Raw genomic sequence first — 23,197 nt, forward strand, 5'->3', positions numbered from 1 at the left:
GGGATCCGGCCCATCGCTCAAGCCACCGAGCAGCAGCAGGCCGCAGCAGCCGCGGCAGCCGGACCCGAGCAGTAGGGAGAGCGCGGCATCCCCTCCTCCGCCCGCGACACTCTTAAGGGGTGGGATGTAAAGTACTTATCCATGAAGCTATAAAATAAATCTACTACTACTAGCACATGATGGTGAATGGTTTTGTTTATTGCTTGTAAATGTCCTTTTAGGTTCCTCTCTGCCACTAGTGGTTTGAGCTCCACCGAGGGCAAAAGTACTACAAATTGCCATTTTCTGGTTGTGTTTATCCTTTGGCACTCAGGAGAGGAAAACCCCCTGTGGGGGAAACCTCTAGGGAACCATGGCCTAAGGATAAGTGCCCTTCCCTGGGGGCATGAAGCAACATGTTGTCTGGCAGCACTGGTCCACGGTCATATTAGTGACTCCTGGTAGGATTTTCATGGTCTCCAGCTTCTTCTTGTATTTAGACACTGCATATGCAGCAACAACCCCTAGCCCTGATTATGGCAGGGCAGAGGAGTGGATATGGCTACACTGCAGGTCACGGCCCTCAGGACACTCCTAGTGCTGATGGAATAGGAACCAGTGAACAGCAGTTCTCAGAGCTGTTCACTTCCAGGGTTTTATCCTCCCCCACATCCTCTGGAAGGCGTCCCTGTCAATACTGCCAAATGTCCTGCCAGGAGAGATAATAGGTTAGAAAGAATCCTTATATCGCAATAAGACACATGAATTGGGACTGTCCTAAAGGGATAACGTGTAAGCGGCAGTCAGTAAGAGGTTTCCACACTACACTCTGCTGACAGATTCATAGGATAAGAAATGAGCCTCAAAAAGTCCCCCTATCCCCGTCCCATTTACACTGACTCACCTGCGATGGGGTTTTACGGGCCTTCGATTAGATATTACAGGTTTTGGTATTGATTTTATGACCTTCCATCCGTCATTGGCAAATGTGAATCCACAGAACAGTTTTTGACATGTTTCGGCTATTGGATTGTTGGCTTCAGTGAAGGACAGGACGCCTTTCATTGTAGTTGATGTCATCACTGGTGGCTGCGGAGAGAAGATACAAGAACCAGTGTTTATAAGGAATAAACACATCAGAAATATACTGCTGCCACCATCTTTTCTGGGTCATATACTTACAGGGGGTAGCTGGAATGAAGGGCACGCTCTGGCTTCCTCTATATCTGTCCAGTTGATCTTTCTAAAGAATGGATGATCTCTGATGTTCTCCACAAATTTCTGCCGACTTTCTGGGTCCTTATCCAAGAGCTGGGAACATATAATAAAGATGATTATTCAGTCTCCAGTCGTCCTACATTGTGTATTTCATTACATATATCCACTGTATTACTAAGATGTGTCTTTATACTCACCCCCTTAATGATGGCTTTGAGTTGGGGGTCCATTTTACTTGGGAAGATAGGATCATCATTAATCATTGCTTTGATTGTGGTCTCATCAATTTTCCCTCGATAGAATGGATGTTTGCCAGTAGCCATCTCGTATATCACCAGACCAGCAGAGAACCAGTCCACTGCTGTGTTGTAGGGCTTCTTTTGAAGAATCTGTGAAGACATGAAAAATACAATAAGAACATTGTCCTACCAGCAGAAGACATGGAGATGTCCAGCTTCCTATATAAGTGATCCCTCAGGGACATGTAGATGATTCCTCACCTCAGGAGCCATGTATACACGAGTCCCGGCCCAACCTGAAGTCTTTGTGTCGCCAAAGATGTTCATCACGGCAGCACCGAAATCAGCGATCTTCAAGTGACCTGTGCTGTCCAGTAAAATGTTCTCTGGTTTTATGTCTCTGGAAAGAGATGAAAAAATGCCATAATGCAATTATTATATTAGCCTGGCTGATAACGTATTAGAGCCTGAGATATCAAGTGTCTACAGGGGGTATTAGGATGAGGGTATAAGAGTCTATATACCAGGTCTACACAGAAGACGTACTGCACCTACCTGTGTATGATACCTCTTGAGTGGAGAAATTGCAGTCCACAGATCAGCTCAGCAGCAAGAAATCTAATGAGAAAAAAACAACAGAAAACCATCAAAATCCAACATTTCATTTACTAAACTAAGAGACGAATAATGATGTAAAGCCAGATGAGCCTTACAACCATCATCTTCATCTAATATATCCATGTTCTGTCTTACCTGGTGACTGAAATAGGAAATGGGGCATTGGTTGACATGATGTCTCGAAGGTCTCCTCCACTGAGATATTCCATGACATAGAATAAGTAGTCCTGTGATAAAATAGAGGAGATAATAGGTGTTACTGGTATAGTCTAGATATGGGGCACTGGGGGTAATGTTATAATATATGTAATACTATGGTAGTCACCTAGAAGAACATTGCACACAAATGGACATATAGACAGGCATTCATAGAATATATAGAAGGCTCAGAGCTGTTAGATTGTGAGCCTCTCACATAGTTACATAGGATGAAAAAAAACCTTAGTTCATCTAGTTCAACCTTCCTCCACCAATTATACATTTTGTTACTAAATCATTTATAACAACAATTTTGTGTGTACTGAGGAAATCATCTAGCCTATTTTTTTAAAGTTGTTCTAGTGTCAGCCATTGCTACCTCTAGTGGTAGGGCATTCCACAGTCTGACTGCTCTAACTGTAAATAACCCTTTCCTATTTAGTTGCCGGAGTCACCTTTCTTCCACTTGCAGTGAGTGCCCCTGGTCCTTAGTATTGTCTTTGGAAGGAATAAGTCATGTTCCAATCCTTTATATTGATGACACATGTATTCATACATATAAATGATATCTCCTCTGAGACGTCTTTTTTTCTAAGCTAAACAAAACCAACTTTTACACCCTCTCATCATATGTTTGGCCTCCATTCCTTGCAATAATCTAGTTGCTGCCTTTGAACTGACTCTAACGTCTGAATATCCTTTTTAAAATGTGGACCCCAAAACTGAATCCCATATTCCAGATGTGGCCTTACAAGTGATATATATATAGGGGTAGCTATAGAGGGATAACTATAGGGTTAATTAAGGAGGGATTACCTGGGACTGGAAGGTGGAAAAAGCCCGAGTACTGAATGGACTCTTCCTAGTCATCTCCAGGACCTGTCGTTCTATCAGGATCTCGTCTCTTGATTTGTTAAGTAGGCGCCTCTTCTTCACCATCTTCACTGCCACTTGTTGTTGGGAGGCCTTATGTGTGGCCAACATGACCTGGAGGATACAAAGCATTAGAACTGGAGGAAAGGCCCGTCCTGCCATGAGACGTGATGAGAAGATGTGAAGCAGTGATGTTCCTAGGGTCATATTACTGCTCCACATCACGTATGAGGAAGACGTCACCACAATTACTAATACTTACTTTACCAAATCCGCCCTCTCCAATGACTTTATGGAAGGTGAAGCTCTCCAGTCCAGTCACAATGATGGGAGATTCAGCTGGGGTTGTCCCTGATGGAGAGAGGAGAAATAAGATGTATTATTCCTATATAATTCTAATGTGGCCTCCTATAGCAATTACAACATGGGGTAGAACAATATTTGGGGGTATCAAAAAGAAAAGGTACAAAAATCATAATAGGTGGAGTATTCTAAAGGTTCCCAATACCATCAATTACTACATTGGGGATATTGGCTTTTGGGGTCTTAGATCTGCACTCACCTGACAGCTGCTCAGTGTCAGCTTTGGGGGACGTGCTGGATCCATCATCAGCTTTGTCCCCCATCACTTCTCCCCTTTTCCTCTTGCTCTCGATACTCTCCTGTATCGGGCTTCCAGGTCTCTTTATAGCCTTGATAAGGCTTTGGTTGGTGCCATCTTTTTCATCCTCTGATGTTTCTATTTTCCTTTTTTTTGGCACCTCATATCTGCTCTCTCTCTTTCTCTTCCTCAAACTCTCCATATTCAGCTCCATAGATGAAATTCTGGGCTGAGGAAGGTCCTGTCCACCTCTGGATCGCTCCCGGATGGCTCCTGGAACTACTCCTCTAACAGGCCTTCTATTATTCGGTATTATATTATATATAACACTAAAATTTGCTAAGCGCAAGTAAAAATCGCCTTCACACACTAAGTGATGAAAACAACTGGACGATATTCAGGCTGCAGCAACATTCTGATGACTGTTCTATGACATCACAAAGGGATCACATTCTATAGGTCACATGACATCACAAAGAGACCAAAGTCAAAGGTCAAGTGACATCACCGAGAGACCAGTGACATCGTCTGTAACTAGAGGTGAACTTGCAGTAGAATATCTGTGTCTGCCTCCAGCTTTTCCCTCTTTCCATAGAACTATGTGAGCACCAACTGTCATCTCCTAGCTCAGTAATGGCAAAAGCTCTACACACTGGACTCGAATTCATTAAGGAGTTTTTGCCAGAATTTTGATGTAAAAATTCTTAAACTGTAACAAATGTTTTATGCAACTCTTAGTTCCACAAATGTTTTGTGATTTTTTTTTTTATGTCCAAGTATGAGGAAAGTGGACAGAGCTTGGACAGAACGGTGCATGCCCGACAAATTAATCTTAACTTACGTGAAAAAAGTGACAATTTTAGTTTTGCTAGAAATGTTCTCCAGTCACTGACTGGAGTATATTCCTGGCAGCACACATGGCAGTCGTAAGGTACGGCAAATTCAATGAAAGCTACACTCTTCTTATTGAATTTGGCGCATCTTACTTCAGTGCACTGTGGGCCACTGAGTGTAAATTACAGTGGAGGGAAAACGTATTTAGTCACCAATTGTGCAAGTTCTCCCACTTAAAAAGATGAGAGAGGCCTGTAATTGACATTATAGTGACCATAACTATGAGAGACAACAGGAGAAAACAAATCCAGAAAATTACCTTGTCTGATTTAGCAAGATTTTTTATGAAAATTATGGTGTAAAATAAGTATTTAGTCATCTAAAAACATGCAAGATTTCTGGCTCTCACAGACCTGTAATATCTTCTATAAGAGGCTCTTCTGTCCTCTACTCATTACCTGTAGTAATGGCCCTTGTTTGAACTTGTTATCATTATATAAGATACCTGCCCACAACCTCAGTCACACTCCTAACTCAACTATGGTGAAGACCAAAGAGCTGTCAAAGGACACCAGAAACAAAATTGTATCCCTGCACCAGGCTGGGAAGACTGACTCTGCAATAGGCAAGCAGCTTGGTGTGATTAAATCAACTCTGGAAGCAATAATAAGAAAATGGAAGACATACAAGACCACTGATAATTTCGCTCGATCTGGGGCTCCACGCAGCATCTCACCCCGTGGGATCAAAATGATCACAAGAATGATGAGCAAAAATCCCAGAACCACACCTTGTGAATGACCTTCATAGAGCTGGGACCACCGTAACAAATCAGTAACACTATTCCGCCAGGGACTCAGATCCTGCAGTGCCAAACGTGTTCGCCTGCTTAAGCCAGTACATGTCTGGGCCCATCTGGTTTGCTAGACAGCATTTGGATTATCCAGAAGAGTATTGGGAGAATGTCATATGGTCTGATGAAACAAAAGTAGAACTGTTTGGTAGAAACACAACTCGTCGTGTTTGGAGGAGACAGAATGCTGAGTTGCATCCAAAGAACACCATACCTACTGTGAATCATGGGGGTAGCAACATCATGCTTTGTTTTGGCTCTGTTTCTCTGCAAAGGGACCACGATGACTGATCCATGTACATGAAAGAATGAATGGGGCCATGTATTGTGAGATTTTGAGTGCAAACCTCCTTCCATCAGCACGGGCATTGAAGATGAAATGTGGCTGGGTCTTTCAGCATGATAATGATCCCAAGCACACCGCCAGGGCAACAAAGGAGTGGCTTCATAAGAAGCATAAGTAGGTCCTGGAGTCGCCTAGCTAGTCTCCAGATCTCAACCCCATAGAAAACCTTAGGAGAGAGTTGAAAGTCCGTGTTGCCCAGTGACAGGCCCAAAACATCACTGCTCTAGAGGAAATCTGCATGGAGGAATGGGCCAACATACCACCAACAGTGTGTGCCAACCTTATGAAGACTTACACAAAACGTTTGACCTCTGTCATTGCCAACAAAGGATATATAACAAAATGTTGAGATGAAGTTTTGTTATTGACCAAATACTTATTTTCCACCATAATTTGGAAATAAAATCTTCCCAAATCAGACGCAGTGATTTTATGGATTTGTTTTTTCATTTTGTCCCTCATAGTTGTGGTCACCTATGATGTCAATTACAGGCCGACCTCCTCTTTATAAGTGGGAGAACTTGCACAATTGGTGACTGACTAAATACTTTTTTCCCCACTGTATATCTGTGAATTGAGAGTGAAAGATCAGTACACGAGGAGAAAGAAGCAGATTTCTCTGATAATATATTACAAAGTTTCTTATCTTCACTTGTACTACTGATTTATGAAAAGAATAAGAAATTAATAAATAAAATGATGGTGACTCTTTAAGAAATGACAGCTGTGCTGTGATCCCAGTTATTTCATAGTGATTTCCCATAGAGACCTATTACTGCTCTCTGCTGAGGGATGACAGCAATTGAATGCAGCAGTGGCCGGCTCCCCATTCATAGAGCTAATTTCACTGCAGATAGCCAAGGTCACTGGTGGGCACAGACAGCAAAGGGTCCTTGTGAAGAACAGTATATGGGACCTTTACAGTCCGGTAACTCCTCATAATCCACAATTACACCTGCTTAAGAGGTCAAAATAGGCCCCCTTACCTAGGGCGGTGCAGAAGTTATTAAAGAAATAGGGGGTAAGAAGCACCAAGACAGGTTATTATTCTTGGGGTTATTTAGTTTGGAAAAACTAAGGCTTAGGGGCGATCTGATTACAATGTACAAATATATGAGGGGACAATACAGAGCTCTCTAATGATCTTTTTACACACAGGCCTGTGACGGGGACAAGAGGTCATCCACTACAATTAGAGGAAAAGAGGTTTAATCATAGCACAGACACAGATTCTTTACTGTAAGAGCAGTGAGTTTATGCAACTCTGCCTCAAATTGCTGTAATAGTTTATTCATTACTAAAATGTAAGAGAGGCCTGGATGCCTTTCTTAAAAAATATAATATTACTGGTTATGTCCACTTGATTCTGTGATGGGACGTTGGTGCAGGGAACAAGTCTGATTGCCGTATGTGGAGTCAGGAGGGAATTTTTTCCCCTAATGTGGTGCTTACTGTCTGCCACATGTTTTTTTTTTGCCTACCTCTGGATCAACATGTTAGGTTTGGTCATGGGTTAAACTCAATGGACTTAAGTCTACCTTCAACCTTAAACACTATGAACCTATATGTCGGTCCCTGACAAAGGCCAATAAGGTAGTCCTCCTGACGTGACTGCAAAGTAAATATAGTATTACATGAAGAGCTTTCCGATGGATGGATGTTTTTCAGATACATGTATGGCTGAAATATTTTCATATCCACTCTGATGAGAAGAGGGTCAGGAGCAGGGGACCCCCTATTACTGTCAATAGGTTGTAATAGAGAATGTTGACTAGGCTGTCTTTATGAAACAACACTTTTAAGTGTCCATTGAAAATACTGTAGAAGTGCGACTAGGATATGATAGTGAATACTACTGTTTAGTGGTGGAACATGTCCTCTAAGGTCCTCCTTTACCACGGTTGGTTGGTGTGAGCTCCACTGAGGGCAGTGAACAACAAGCTGAAATCTTCTTGTTTCTGTCCTCTAACAGTGAAGGAAAAAACTTCTAGAGATCCATGGTCTAAGGATAAATGTCCTTCAGTGGGGAACAAGATTGGTACGCATGGAGCCCATTCATTAGAATACGTCCTAGCTGGCCTCAGTAGATGGGATGTCACCGGCTTCACTTATCTGACTGCCCGGACCCAAACACCACTTTTCCCCCCCTAGAAAGACACCACACCGTTCTTTATAAGTTAAATTGCCTTATTTCACTTATTCAATTTTTGGAGAGGCATGGGGAAAAAACACTCTCATCTTTTCCTTTGGCATACATTTTTGGTCGCAGTTTTTAAATTAGGCATTACTAGCCAACACCACGGGGTTTGGGAAATTTTCTGCCACCGGCCGTCCGGCACAGGTATTTCACCACCACTTTTCCTACCCCTTCCGCTGCTGCGACTTAACACAGAGAAACACAACAAAACTCATAAAAACCAAGGGGAGGGAGGGCGGGAAACGGGTCCGGGTCCTGGAACAGAGAGACCGGAAGCTGGGCAGCACGGTGACATATATCCGGAAGGCGAGGCAAGAGCCAGCCATACCCCAGGAGGCAGGGGCAGCTGAAAAGTGTCTTTACAGGGGAGGGGGACCTCCTAAAACCTAGCATAGGGGGCCAGCAGTCAGGGGGCAGCATCTCAAATTTGGCTGCAGTGCCCCTCAGACTGCCCGGACCCAAACACCACTTTTCCCTCCCTAGAAAGACACCACACCGTTCTTTATAAGTTAAATTGCTTTATTTCACTTATTCAATTTTTGGAGAGGCATGGGGAAAAAACACTCTCATCTTTTCCTTTGGCATAAATTTTTGGTCGCAGCTTTTAAATTAGGCATTACTAGCCAACACCACGGGGTTTGGGAAATTTTCCGCCATCGGTCGTCCGGCACGGGTATTTAACCACCACTTTTCCTACCCCTTCCGCCAAGGAGCAGCACAGCGCTAGCAAGCTGCGACCCCCCCAAAAACCACAGTACCTGAGCCATCTCTTCGCACATTCCCACTACCAACATATCCGAAACAGCATCATTTAAGATATACCTGCTCCCACATAAGGAAAGCCAAGTTATTCCCTTCCAGCTGGCGGTGACACCCCAACAATTTTTTTTTTTATATTTTACAGGATCAACTTAGGTAGGCGCTGGTTGCCCATGTGCCAAGACAGCTCCATAACACATCATTCCTTAGATACGTTCTATATGAGCTGCAAATCGCCTCAGCCTAAACCATTGTAATTTCGGAAAACAACAGGGAAAATTGTACATCTCTGCCGGATGAGGGTATGGGGCGGAGCGTTGCTAGATGGCAGGATACCAGATCTTTGACGCCTACTTGGGTCACCAAGTCAACTGGGGAGGGCAGCTCACCAATCCTGAACACCTCAGGTAGCGCCCTCAGCAAGGCCAGCCCCCGGCCACTTCTCCAATTACCATCCAGGGCAATGAAAACAAAGGATCGACTGCCAGGGCGAGGATCAGCTTTTCATGCTGCCCGAAAAACATGGGCATGACCTACGACTCGGACACTAGGCCGACTTACATCTGAAAAGAAAAACATTGTCAGAAAGGAAAATTCTCGTAACCAGCAAAATTCTCATAACCAGTAGACACCTCTTCTCCCTGGGGTGATTCTGGCAAAACACCATGTACAGTTTTGTTTTTTTTGTTTTTTTTTTTTATTTTATTATTATTAATAACAATAAAATGCACAAATCTGGAACATATGTAATGTTACGCCAGCCTATACGTCAGTCAGTAGCCTCTTGCGCGTCTACTAATGGAGGGGTTTTAAAACAAACTCTGTACAACGTCCATCAAAAATGCATTTGCATTGACAACTCCCAGCCCATTGAAACCATGCTCATGCATACTTGCCCCCGAAGCCTCGGGAGCGCCCCGGTTCTGGCAGGGGTACAACACAGATTCTGCAGCTGGTGAACCCAAAATAAACAGCCTCCACCGAATTACCGAAAAAAACTGTCCGCTAAATATGGAAAAAAGTCTTTGTGGTTAAAAATTGTTCCCTGTCGCCGCTGCTCATCTAAGGGCCAGCACTAACACCCTCGGGCATACCTGCCAGGGGTGGGGGAAAAAGGTCCCAAAACTGCGAGAAAAGAAAAAGGTTGAACTAGATGGACCTAGGGCTTTCTTCAACCTAAATTAACTATGCTATAAGAGTAAGTTTGCAATGGGCATGACCACCGAACCCGATACCTTTTTTTTTTAGGTCGACAAACCGCTAGGAAGTAATAGGCCTCCTGACATCCACTCACTTGCCGCTAATCCTCTAAACCTTCAATACCATGGGTCCCCACCAGGCCTTGGTCCTGTCAGTCCAGTTCCACAATTTAAAAAAAAAAAAAAAAATGGCAAGGCAAACCTTGTAACTGATTGCTCGCAACAGAAAAAAAAACAAACCAAAAAAAACGGTGTCCGTTGGCGATGTAGAATCACGAAATACTGCAGGGTATATATTACTAAGGAATCGCTGGAAAAATCATCATGCTCTTCACCCACCTGGTGGAAAACCACTCGCTGCATACCTTACCATAGGCCCGTCATGCCGGTTTAGTAACGGGAGGCCGGGTTATCGGCCTCCCTTCACTGGGACATCCCACTACGAACTTAAGAAATCAAAGTCTAGATCCTGCCGGTGGATGGAGTTACCAGAAATACCTGGGATTGGAAATGCAATAGGGTGTAAAACAATTGTATCACGGCAACTGTATACCTGTTATGCCTTTAACTTTTCATTGACTGATGTGCATTCTAAAAACCAAAACCTAATCAGCCCGCTTACTCATGGGGGAAGTTGTAGACAGGTGGTTAAATGGTTTTTTTCCCTAGGCTTGCTAAAACAACCGGCCATAACACTAATTTTGAGTCTTCCCCCACCCCCATTTCCAACTGCAACCTAATTGGGGGAAAGTCACGGCCAGGGGCTAGGTTTCTCGAAACATGGCCGCTAGGCCAAGCATACAGTTTTTTTGTTTTGTTTTTTTTTGTTTTAAACCTTTTTGTATCGGAAACAATCCCGAAAACAGCTGGAACTGCTGCTGCTAAATACTCCACACACCAATTTGTCTGTTCCTGCTCTTGAAGCAAGTGTAGCCGTTAAAACTTAACGAGAAATTCAGCTACACCATCAGGTCCTCCTCTTCAGGTTCCTGATTCCATGTAGCGGAAAATCAAGTTTAACCTTTCCACTCCTGGGGTTGGACCAGTGTACCAAATCCGGGTAACGCGACACTGCCGCTTAGTCATGCACTGGGCAGCCTGGGAAAGGCGCCTTGGAAAAATGACCGCCATGAAAATGACCTTACCTGCAAAGTTGAGGTTCATACCTGTGGGTCCGCAGGGCTGAAAGATAACAAACCTCCATATAATGGGTGATAGCAGATAAAAACTATATATATATTTTTTTTTTTTTGCATCCTTATGAAGGCTTCTTCAAATATAGATAAAAGGGGAACAACAGAGGTCCCCAATTCCAGTCCTCAAGGGCCGCCAACAGTGCATGTTTTCAGGGTCTCCTTAGTATTGCACAGGTGATAATTTAATCACCTGCATAGGTGATGATTCAAACACCCATGCAATGCTAAGGAAATCCTGAAAACATGCACTGTTGGCGGCCCTTGATGACTGGAGTTGGGGAACCCTGGGGAACAACATTGTTGATGCCTCCTCTGTCTCTACTGCCAGCTTTGGGAGCCTATTTAAAAGATGTTAGCAGGTACCAAGCACTCTTCAACCGCTGCTAAATGGCAGATAGCAAAGTCTTCGAATTTCAATTTGCCTGGTAAATGGTGTGGTCAGTAACTGCTTTATTCTAGCCATATAGGTGCATCAAATAATAGAGCTAGTCGGCACCCTCTATAGTATAATATTGGGGTGATCTCTGTCTGATCAAACATTGGATAGCCTTGTCAGTTATATACACATGTGAACAAAACTAAAAGTGAGTTTATACTTTTTAGGAGAATATTTATGTGGACATAATTGTTCAGAAAATATTAGTGGGCATAATTATTATGCAAATGAATAAAATTGCCGGTTCTTCTATCACACTTGTTTATTTTTGTCTCCTACAGTGAGAACAATAAAAACCATACATAAATAACCAAAAAAAGAAAAATCTAGTAAAAGGCCAAAAATTACTTCTCTAAAAAGAAATAATTTTAGGAAAACAAACAAGCAATGCAAACGTACAAAAATACGCTATTGACATTTCGATAAAATTACTCGTGACCAATATAGATCCCTTCTTTCAATTACAGCACTAAATTAGGGTATATAAAAAGGGGGGTTAGATCCGTGATCCCATCGTTTTGTCACCAACTCAGAGGGGATCTCATTTGTATAAATACATGTCTGGTCAATATAAAGAACTGGCACCAGACTTAATCCTCCGAAATAGGGAAGGCTTCTTTACAGTTAGAGCAGTCAGATTGTAGAATGCTGACCACAAGAGGTAGTAATGGATGACAGATACTATCACGGCTTTACACAAAGAAAGGGGGACGATTTTCTCAGTACCAACAACATTGTTTGTTTTAAATAACTTAGTGACAGCATGTATGGCTGGGCGGAAATCCTGTTACCTGGGGACATCATGTTACCCTCCCCAGGGGCACTTATCCCACCGCGCACTCCCCATCAGGGTACTTACCAGGTGATGCAGGTAATAGCAGACCCGGCTCTGAATCTGCATGCTAGATGCCGGCTGCAACCCCGCTGTCGGACCAATGCACACTCAGGTGCTCTTCGTCCCTCCACGGGGCCTCACCGGAGCTTATTCTTAAGAAAAGGGGGTGGGGGGTTAGGGTGAAGATGACAGACTCCGATCACGGCGGCTACCCGCGCCATAGACTGCAACCGTGGCCTGGTCCCTGCACATGCCAGCACAGCACGAAGGTAGGCACCACCACCCACCGTCGCCATAACATGCTGAAACCCACTGTGTGACAATGTGGGGGGGAGTTTGTTCACGTTCCCCATTGTAAAATGTTAAATGGGATGGGGTTTGGCCTGGAGGGGGATCCGGGTGTTGTCTTGTGGCATCACGCTGGCCCATAAAGGGACAAAACCACCAGCACACTAATTTGTGGATGAGGTGAGGTATCAGCAGGAGGGGACCATGCCACCTGCTGGCTGTTGCTCCTTGCATATTGCAAATGTTCCCTTCCCGCCCCCCTCGACCTGAAACAGTTGAAGTGGGTCCTAACAGTACCTTAACCCACCCGCTCACAGGAAGAACCACATGTCCCCTGGCTTATTCCCAGGCTAGCCCCCTTGGCATTCTGGGGCATACAAACGGGGGATGGGGGGTTGAGTGTGTGTGGGGTAGGGTGTTTTAACTCCTGCAGGTTAGTGCCTGGACAGTACATTCCCCACTGCAGTGCCACCTGCGCTGTGACAGGGACTGCACCGACCCTCAGCCTGCACACTAATCTTCCTGCTCCTCTGTACTGCTGGCGGTGACAGGCGGGTGGGCGGAGCCATCGGCAAAGAGCGCGAAGCGCTCTTTTTCAAAATTAGCAGCGTCTCAAGCTGACCAGCGGGCGGGTAGTTCCCTCAGAACATCGCTTGCCGGCACACATAGCTTGAGTCTCAGCAGGGAGGGAGCCGCTCACAGCTAACAGCGCCGTGAGCAGGACGCTTCCCTCCCTGCTGATAAGGGTGGGTGGGGGTTGGGGCTGACTGATGGCGAGCACAAGCTGACCGGCGGGCGGGTAGTTCCCTCAGAACACCGCTCGCCGGCACATGTCACTTGTGCCTCAGCAGGGAGGGAGCCGCTAACAGAACGCTTCCCTCCCTACTGATACTTCTCTTACCGCCTCCCAGAGCGGGTACATGCCACCGGCTGCCCAAACAGGTTCGGGTCCTGGAACAGAGAGACCGGAAGCTGGGCAGCACGGTGACATACAGTTAGGTCCAGAAATATTTGGACAGTGACACAAGTTTTATTATTTTAGCTGTTTACAAAAACATTTTCAGAAATACAATTATATATATAATATGGGCTGAAAGTGCACACTCCCAGCTGCAATATGAGAGTTTTCACATCCAAATCGGAGAAAGGGTTTAGGAATCATAGCTCTGTAATGCATAGCCTCCTCTTTTTCAAGGGACCAAAAGTAATTGGACAAGGGACACTAAGGGCTGCAATTAACTCTGAAGGCGTCTCCCTCGTTAACCTGTAATCAATGAAGTAGTTAAAAGGTCTGGGGTTGATTACAGGTGTGTGGTTTTTCATTTGGAAGCTGTTGCTGTGACCAGACAACATGCGGTCTAAGGAACTCTCAATTGAGGTGAAGCAGAACATCCTGAGGCTGAAAAACAAGAAAAAAATCCATCAGAGAGATAGCAGACATGCTTGGAGTAGCAAAATCAACAGTCGGGTACATTCTGAGAAAAAAGGAATTGACTGGTGAGCTTGGGAACTCAAAAAGGCCTGGGCGTCCACGGATGACAACAGTAGTGGATGATCGCCGCATACTTTCTTTGGTGAAGAAGAACCCGTTCACAACATCAACTGAAGTCCAGAACACTCTCAGTGAAGTAGATGTATCTGTCTCTAAGTCAACTGTAAAGAGAAGACTCCATGAAAGTAAATACAAAGGGTTCACATCTAGATGCAAACCATTCATCCAGTCCAAAAATAGACAGGCCAGAGTTAAATTTGCAAAAAAACACCTCATGAAGCCAGCTCAGTTCTGGAAAAGTATTCTATGGACAGATGAGACAAAGATCAACCTGTACCAGAATGATGGGAAGAAAAAAGTTTGGAAAAGAAAGGGAACGGCACATGATCCAAGGCACACCACATCCTCTGTAAAACATGGTGGAGGCAACGTGATGGCATGGGCATGCATGGCTTTCAATGGCACTGGGTACTTGTGTTTATTGATGACATAACAGCAGACAAGAGTAGCCGGATGAATTCTGAAGTGTACCGGGATATACTTTCAGCCCAGATTCAGCCAAATGCCGCAAAGTCGATCGGACAGCGCTTCATAGTACAGATTGACAATGACCCCAAGCATACAGCCAAAGCTACCCAGGAGTTCATGAGTGCAAAAAAGTGGAACATTCTGCAATGGCCAAGTCAATCACCAGATCTTAACCCAATTGAGCATGCATTTCACTTGCTCAAATCCAGACTTAAGACGGAAAGACCCACAAACAAGCAAGACCTGAAGGCTGCGGCTGTAAAGGCCTGGCAAAGCATTAAGAAGGAGGAAACCCAGCGTTTGGTGATGTCCATGGGTTCCAGACTTAAGGCAGTGATTGCCTCCAAAGGATTCGCAACAAAATATTGAAAATAAAAATATTTTGTTTGGGTTTGGTTTATTTGTCCAATTACTTTTGACCTCCTAAAATGTGGAGTGTTTGTAAAGAAATGTGTACAATTCCTACAATTTCTATCAGATATTTTTGTTCAAACCTTCAAATTAAACGTTACAATCTGCACTTGAATTCTGTTGTAGAGGTTTCATTTCAAATCCAATGTGGTGGCATGCAGAGCCCAACTCGCGAAAATTGTGTCACTGTCCAAATATTTCTGGACCTAACTGTATATCTGGAAGGCGGGGCAAGAGCCAGCCATACCCCAGGAGGCAGGGGCAGCTGAAAAGTGTCTTTCCAGGGGAGGGGGACCTCCTAAAACCTAGCATAGGGGGCCAGCAGTCAGTGGGCAGCATCTCAAATTTGGCTGCAGTGCCCCTCACTCCCTTGGAGGTGAGCAGAGGAAGACTAATCTTGTAAAGATTCCACAGTGACCGTGTCTTTAACCATTTCACCCCCAGGCGACTTTCTTCTTTTTTCCTCCCCTTCTTCCAAGACTTATAACTTTTTTATTTTTCTGCACTGGAAAACAGGAAAAAATTCCAATTGCCTTGAAATTGCAAAAAAGTGCAATTCCACAATTGTTTTTTTTAATTTATTTATCATGTTCATTAGATGGTAAAAGTGACCTGGCAATATGATTCTCCAGGTCAGTACGAGTAAATACAGTTGCACACTGAAAAAGTACAAGGGAAAATATGGCACTGCATTACTGCAAAAGAGAGATATTTAGTTTATGTATTGGCCAATGCATGTAAGCCCGGAGACCAACGGCAAGGTATATCTCTGTAATCCGGGAACCTAACTTAAATGCCACTATCTAGGTTAAAAACATCTGTTTCTGGGCAAAATGCCACTATTTGGACTACAAACCTCCATGTATGGGCAGCTAGGCTCCTGCTATAATGGTTATGAACACAGGTCTTAGGCTCTGTGCGCACTGGGAAATGGAATTTTCTTGAGAAAATTCCGCATGCCCTCAAAGATTACCTCACCCGCGGTAAAAAACCGCGGGAAACCGCACCCGAAAACCGCATGCGGTTTGCCGCGGTTTGCTGCGGTTTTACCGCGGTATTCGCGGTATTGCCGCGGTTTTGCCGCGTGCGGGTTGGGATGTGCTTTATTGCATTCAATGCAATAAAGCACATTGAAGGAAAAAAAAAAAAAATACATTTAATTCTGATAGTAGATAGACAGAAGAATAGATAGAGGGATAGATAGATAGACAGACAGAGGGATAGATAGAGGACAGATCGCTGCATTTCCCACGGTCGGCAGTGAGTTCACATTACCGGCCGTGGGAAATGACCGGTAATTACCTCTGCTGTCTGCTGCATTCAGCCTGTGTCTGTGACAGTCGCGGCTGGATGTCAGCAGTGCAGGACGCCGGAGCCGGAGCTGTGGATGTCGGAGCTGTGGATTACGCCAGAGCTTTGTTTGGGGGGGTTAATAAAATGGTGAACGAGGCTTGTTGGTTTTATTTAAAATAAAGGATTTTTCAGTGTCTGTGTTTTTTTTCACTTTACTTACGGGTTGATCATGTCAGCTGTCACATAGACGCTGCCATGATCAAGCCTGGGGTTAATGGCGGTGGTCCCCCATCACCATTAACCCCTTGTATTACCTTGTCACCACTGCTACACGGTGGCAAGAAGAGCCGAGGACACTCCCGGTGCTGCCGCATAATGGATGCAACAGTGCCGGGGCAGCTGCGGCTGATATTCTCGGCTGTGGGAGGTGGGAGTGAGGCGGGGGACATTAACCCTGCCCCTCTCCCTCCCCAGCCTGAGAATACCGGGCCGCCGCTGTGTGCTTACCTCGGCTGGACGGTAAATATGCAGCGGAGCCCACGTTCTTTTTTTCCTATATTTCCGTTTTCTTTCTATGTGTGTTCTATGTGTCTGTGTCTATGTGTTCTATGTCTGTGATGTGTGTGTGTGATCTGTGTGTGTGTGTGAGATCTGTGTGTGTTTACTCTCTGCACGGCTTCCTCTTCCTGTAATGACATCACTTCCCTGCAAAACCGCAAGCAAGTGATGCACATTACCGGAGGTAAACCGCGAAATACCGCAGGGAATAACGCAGGAAAACGCAGTGAACCGCACAGAATTTGCTGCCTGCGTTATTCCCTGCGGGATTTCATGATTAACATTGAGTCAATGGAGTGAAATCCCGCAGCGATGTGCGGAAAAGAAGTGACATGCACTTGTTTTTGCTGCGGGATTCCCGCAGCAAAACATGCAGCTGTCAAATTCCGCCCAGTGCGCACAGGATTTTTTTTCTCCATAGGATTTGCTGGTGATTCACTGCAGAGATGTTATGAACATTTTCTGCAGCGAAACATGCAGCAAATCCGCGGAAAATCCGCGGCAAAATCCGGTAAGTGCGCACATAGCCTTAGGGCGGAGTGCCCAGTCAGAAAGAGAGTCACTAGAAATATCAAAAAACTGACCCGCACATCCAACAAATGTGAACAGGTGCTAACTGAAAAAACATAGTAACTATAAATGCATACAGTCGCACACTGCCGTTGGTGTCCGAGCTTACATGCATTGGCCAATACATAAACTAAATATCTCTCTTTTGCAGTAATGCAGTGCCATATTTTCCCTTGTACTTTTTCAGTGTGCGACTGTATGCATTTATAGTTACTATGTTTTTTCAGTTAGCACCTGTTCACATTTGTTGGATGTGCGGCTCAGTTTTTTGATATTTCTAGTACGAGTACATACACACCAAGCATGAATGTATATATTTTATTTAAGTGGTAAAAAGAAATTCTGAAATTTGTAAAGAAAAATAAATTTGCTTGTGTCGCATTTTCTGTGGTGACGTTGTTACTGATATCATTTTTGGGTAGATCTGATGTTTTGATCGCTTATTATTCAATTTTATTGCAAAGTTGCAAAGACCAAAAAAGCGTAAGTCTGGCGTTTTTATTTTTTTCTCATTACGCCGTTTACCGATTTGATTAATTTATTTTATAATTTGATGGATCAGACAATTCTGAATGCAGCGATACCAAATATGTACACACTATTCAAAAAGAGACTTAGGAGTTTTTACGCATAAAGCTAAAACATATATATTTTATTAGTTCAGTGCTCGATACACATAACTAATGCAGGTCTGCTAAAAATACATGATCAAGTATATCACCATGAAAAGATTCATAATCTAATACAAACTCATTTCCCTTGAAGGGTTAAAGGAGATAATGGTAAAGAGGTGCTACCCATAACTGCTCCCCAATGCACATTTCGCATTAGCTGCATCCTCAGGGGGCTAGCATGCATCGGTTATTATCCCCCTTAAACAGTGGACTCTCCATGCTGTCACCATTAGCACTGAGACACCTTGCTGTCCACCCTCGCTGCAGAACCACCACTACTCTATGAGACCGGTGCATGCGCAGTTACTGAGTGCAGGTCAGCCAGTGCGCATGTGCGGCTCCCAGACAGCGGCGTGATCTGAGGGGAGGTAGGAGGGCAGCGAGCCCGCGCACCTCAGCACTGGTGAAATGATGAAATTAACCACTTGTACACCAATGAAGTACATGCAATGTGCATATATATATCTCATGTTACATGCTACCATATATCTGTTAGGGCCAGGTGGACGGGCAGACCCAGGAGGTGGATCCACTGGGCCGAACTCCTTGATGATGGTAAGGGGTCCGGTAGCTGGAGCACTACAGGTAGCAGGAGAGTCCGTGCATAAGAATATAATGGAGAAGTCCCTGGGACCACGGAGTCACTGATGGTAGTCCGGGTGACGGAGCTCAGGTTCGGAAGCCGAGATGATGTCAGGCGGAGTCCGGAACCGTTGGAGCGAGATGACGGGTCACCACAGGGATCAGAGATGGTACGGACTGTCAGGATGGCAGATAGGCAGCGTTCGGGGTGCGGGATTCGGCAGGACCGGATGGCAAGGCAGGATCGGCTCTAGAAGAGAGAGAGGTGAGTATCTCACAGGAACACAAGGAGACCTGACTCCTAGCTTGGGAAACACGAAGAACAGGCCCCGCCCACTTGGACACTAAACCCCTTTATACCCTGTACCTGTGTGCATCATTTCCTGTCAGTGGACGCTGGCCCCTTAAGAAAGGGTCAATGACCGCGCGCGCGCCCTAATGCGCATGCGCGCGGCCCGGGTGCCAGAAGCCAGAGCAGGAAGCTGTGAGGAGGAAGCAGCAGAGCCGGGCTGGGGCTGAGAAGCCGACGGGCGCCGGGAGCGGGGACCAGGACGCCTGGGAAGCGCAGGCAATGGAGGCTGGAGAGCGGGGAGCGGCGGAGACCGGACCGAAGAACCGGGGAGCGAGGCAGGGGAGCCGAGGAGCGTGGCAGGTGAGCCGGGGAGCAGGGCAGGGGACCCGGGGAGCGTGACAGTACCCCCCCCCCCCACATCCCCCTCCCCGCAACCGGGACAGGAAGGCACGGATCAGAGGAGTGCCCACATTCTCCCGAGGCTCCCAGGACCTATCCTCAGGACCATACCCGGCCCAGTCCACCAGGAAGAACTGTCGACCCCGTACGGTCTTCATGGCCACGATATCCCTTACCGCATAGATGTCGTCATCGGCAATAGGAGGAGGAGCCGAACTGGCAGCAGCGGAGAAGGGACCAAGGACAACCGGCTTGAGCAGGGAGACGTGGAAGGAGTTGGGTATCCTCATCGTGGCCGGGAGCTGTAGCTTGTAGGAGACCTCATTGATCTTGCTGAGGACTTTAAACGGCCCGATGTAGCGAGGACCAAGCTTGTAGGATGGTAGCTTCAATCGGACGTACTTGGAGGCAAGCCAGACGAGATCTCCAGGAGAGAAACACGGAGGGTCCAGACGTCTCTTGTCCGCGTGTCTCTTCATCCGCAGGGAAGCACGTTCAAGGGACGTCTTGACAGAGTCCCAAATCGTAGAAAAGTCACGGACTACAGCATCAGCAGCAGGAACATCCGAGGAAGAGGATACAGGTAAAGGGACGGAAGGCTGAAGTCCGTAAACGACATGGAAGGGAGAGCTGGAGGAGGACTCACTGACGTGGTGGTTATGGGAGAATTCAGCCCAAGGAAGAAGCGTGGACCAGTCGTCATGATGGGCGTTGACGTAGTGACGTAAGAAGGAGGTCAAGATCTGATTGACCCGTTCCACTTGGCCGTTCGACTGAGGATGGTAAGCTGAAGAAAAGTCCAGAGTCACTCCCAGATGTTTGCAGAGAGCCCTCCAGAAGCGGGAGGTGAACTGAGTTCCTCTGTCGGACACAATGTGTGATGGAAAGCCATGCAAGCGGAAGATGTGTTGTATATAGGCGTCCGCGAGTTCTTGGGCAGAGGGCAGTCCAGTCATAGGGACGAAATGAGCCATTTTAGAGAATCGATCCACCACGACCCATATGACTGTGTGTCCGGAGGACAATGGCAAGTCCGTAATAAAGTCCATCGCAATGTGTTGCCACGGAACTGAGGGTATAGGCAGAGGCAGAAGACGGCCATATGGCAGGTGTTTGGGCGTCTTGTTCCTGGCACAAGAGGAGCAGGCAGAGACAAAAGAAGCGACGTCCGTGCGAAGGGATGGCCACCAGTAATGACGTACAATCGCACTCCATGTTTTCTTCTGACCAGCATGACCGGCTGTTTTCGAGGCATGGCCCCAGTGTAACACTTTTTTCCTGTCAGTCTCAGAGACATAGGTCTTCCCGGGCGGTATCTGGGCCAGGGTGACAGGAGCCACCGGAATGATTTTACTAGGACAGATGATGGGTTGAGATGTCTCCTCCTCCATGGGCATGAAAGACCTGGACAAGGCATCAGCGCGTACATTCTTGTCCGCGGGTCGGAAATGGAGCTGGAAATCGAATCTGGCAAAGAACAAGGACCACCGGGCTTGCCGTGGGTTCAGTCGCTGAGCAGACCGCAGGTATTCCAGGTTCTTGTGGTTCGTGTAAATAATAACGGGGTACACTGCTCCTTCCAGAAGGTAGCGCCATTCCTCCAGAGCCAGTTTGACTGCCAATAGTTCTCGGTCACCGATGGTGTAGTTGCGTTCAGGCGCTGAGAAGCTCTTGGAGAAAAAACCGCAAGTCACCATCTTCCCGGAGGAGGACTTCTGCATGAGCACTGCTCCGGCTCCCGAGGAGGAGGCATCCACCTCCAAGGTGAACTGGCGGTTTAACTCCGGACGGTGGAGTACAGGAGAGGAGGCAAATGCCCGCTTCAGAGAGCCAAACGCGGCGTCGGCCGCAGGTGACCAGTCCTTTGGATTAGCCCCCTTCTTGGTCAAGGCGGAGAGAGGAGCAGACAGAGCAGAGGAGTGAGGGATGAACTGGCGGTAGTAGTTGGCGAATCCCAGAAAGCGTTGGATTGCCTTCAGTCCAGAAGGAGGAGGCCAGTTGAGAATGGAGGAAACCTTCTTTGGATCCATCTGCAGTCCGGTATCGGAGATGATGTAACCCAGGAAGGGGAGAGAAGACTGCTCAAAGACACACTTCTCGTACTTGGCGTACAGACGATTCTCTCTCAGTCTTTGTAGAACCAGCTGCACGTTCTCTCTGTGGGTCTGGAGGTCCGGGGAGAAGACAAGGATATCATCCAGATACACCACCACACAGACGTAGAGAAGGTCCCGGAAAACGTCGTTCACCAATTCTTGAAAGACTGCTGGTGCGTTACACAGGCCGAAGGGCATCACGCAGTATTCATAGTGCCCATCGCGAGTATTGAACGCGGTCTTCCATTCGTCCCCAGAGCGGATGCGGACCAGGTTGTAGGCACCCCGAAGATCCAACTTGGTGAACACACGAGCTCCTCTAAGCCGATCAAACAATTCGGGGATGAGCGGCAGGGGATACTTGTTTTTCACGGTGATTTGGTTCAATCCCCGGTAGTCTATGCATGGGCGTAAGTCGCCTTCTTTCTTCTTAACGAAGAAGAAGCCTGCTCCAGCAGGAGAGGTGGATCTCCGAATGAATCCCCTTGCCAGGCTCTCTGTGATGTAGGTAGACATGGCCCTTGTCTCGGCTGGAGACAGCGGATATATCCGTCCTCGAGGAGGTGTAGTTCCCGGGAGCAGGTCGATGGCACAATCGTATGGACAATGTGGCGGAAGTACCTCTGATTCCTTTTTATCGAAGACATCCGCGAAGGACCAATAGGCCGAGGGCAGTCCCGGTAGGGACTCTGGAACCGGAGGTCGTCGGATGGGTTGTATGGTCTTCAGACAGTTTTCATGGCAAGAAGAGCCCCATCGGGTGATTTCACCAGTGCCCCAGCTGACTGATGGCTCGTGTGTCCGTAACCAGGGAAGTCCCAGCAGGATTTGATGGGACATGTGTGGAAGGACGTAGAGAGCGATGGTCTCGGTGTGCAGGGCACCGATACGCAGCTCGACCGGCTTGGTGATCCATGAGATGGTGTCAGAGAGGGGTCTCCCATCCACAGAGGCAATCACGAGGGGTTTGTCGAGTGGAGTAACAGGCACCTGGTACTTGTCCACCGTGGCTTGCTGGATGAAATTGCCTGCTGCCCCAGAATCGAGGTACGCCTCAGCCGTGAACCGCGTCTCTCCCGTTGTCACTTGTACAGTCCACATAACCGGGTCTGAGAGAGTCCCAGCACCTACACCTAGGGTGGCCTCTCCTACCAACCCTAGGCTTTGGAGTTTCCCGGCCTTTCTGGACAGGAGCATAGCAGGTGTGTGCCCTCTCCGCAGTAGAAGCAGAGGCCCTTGGCGAGCCGCTCTGCTCGGTGTTGTTCAGACTGCCGCACACGGTCGATCTGCATGGGCTCGTGGACGGAGACACCAGATGCCGTTGACTGAAGTACGGCGGGCTTCTGCGGAGGAGAGGAATGCCGTACCGGACGTCTCTCATGGGACACTTCTTTGGATCGCTCCTGAAAGCGAATGTCCACTCGAGTCGCTAGGGTAATCAGGGCATCCAGGGTGGACGGTACGTCACGGCCAGCCAGCTCATCTTTAATTCGACCCGAGAGTCCTTCCCAGAAGGCGGCGGTTAGAGCCTCGTTGTTCCACCCGAGTTCCGAAGCCAAGGTGCGAAAACGGATGGCGTATTGACCCACCGTCAGAGTCCCCTGACGTAACCAGAGAAGAGATGAGGCAGATG

General features: G+C 46.7%; 1 protein-coding gene across 1 annotated transcript; it reads right to left on the reverse strand.

Moving 5' to 3' along the window:
• Positions 1–621: 621 nt before the first annotated feature.
• On the reverse strand, positions 622–11,078 carry LOC142286463 (protein kinase C delta type-like). The gene is made up of 10 exons (XM_075333363.1): positions 11,060–11,078; positions 3,388–3,476; positions 3,069–3,239; positions 2,190–2,281; positions 1,992–2,054; positions 1,698–1,836; positions 1,395–1,586; positions 1,162–1,290; positions 884–1,068; positions 622–688 (listed from the first exon to the last, which is right to left on the reverse strand). Exons 1-10 carry the CDS (start codon positions 11,076–11,078, stop codon positions 622–624), a joined length of 1,146 nt encoding a protein of 381 aa, XP_075189478.1.
• Between the last annotated feature and the right edge of the window lie 12,119 nt (positions 11,079–23,197).

Source organism: Anomaloglossus baeobatrachus, chromosome 2 (assembly GCF_048569485.1).
Source record: "Anomaloglossus baeobatrachus isolate aAnoBae1 chromosome 2, aAnoBae1.hap1, whole genome shotgun sequence".
Lineage (NCBI taxonomy): Eukaryota > Metazoa > Chordata > Amphibia > Anura > Aromobatidae > Anomaloglossus > Anomaloglossus baeobatrachus.

Excerpts from the sequence above, each read along its gene's own strand:
- LOC142286463 (XM_075333363.1), bottom strand. Across the intron at positions 2,282-3,068 it reads TTTCCACCTTCCAGTCCCAG|GACTACTTATTCTATGTCAT; the intron begins GTAATCCCTCCT and ends ATTTTATCACAG. Across the intron at positions 1,587-1,697 it reads GTGTATACATGGCTCCTGAG|ATTCTTCAAAAGAAGCCCTA; the intron begins GTGAGGAATCAT and ends ATGTCTTCACAG.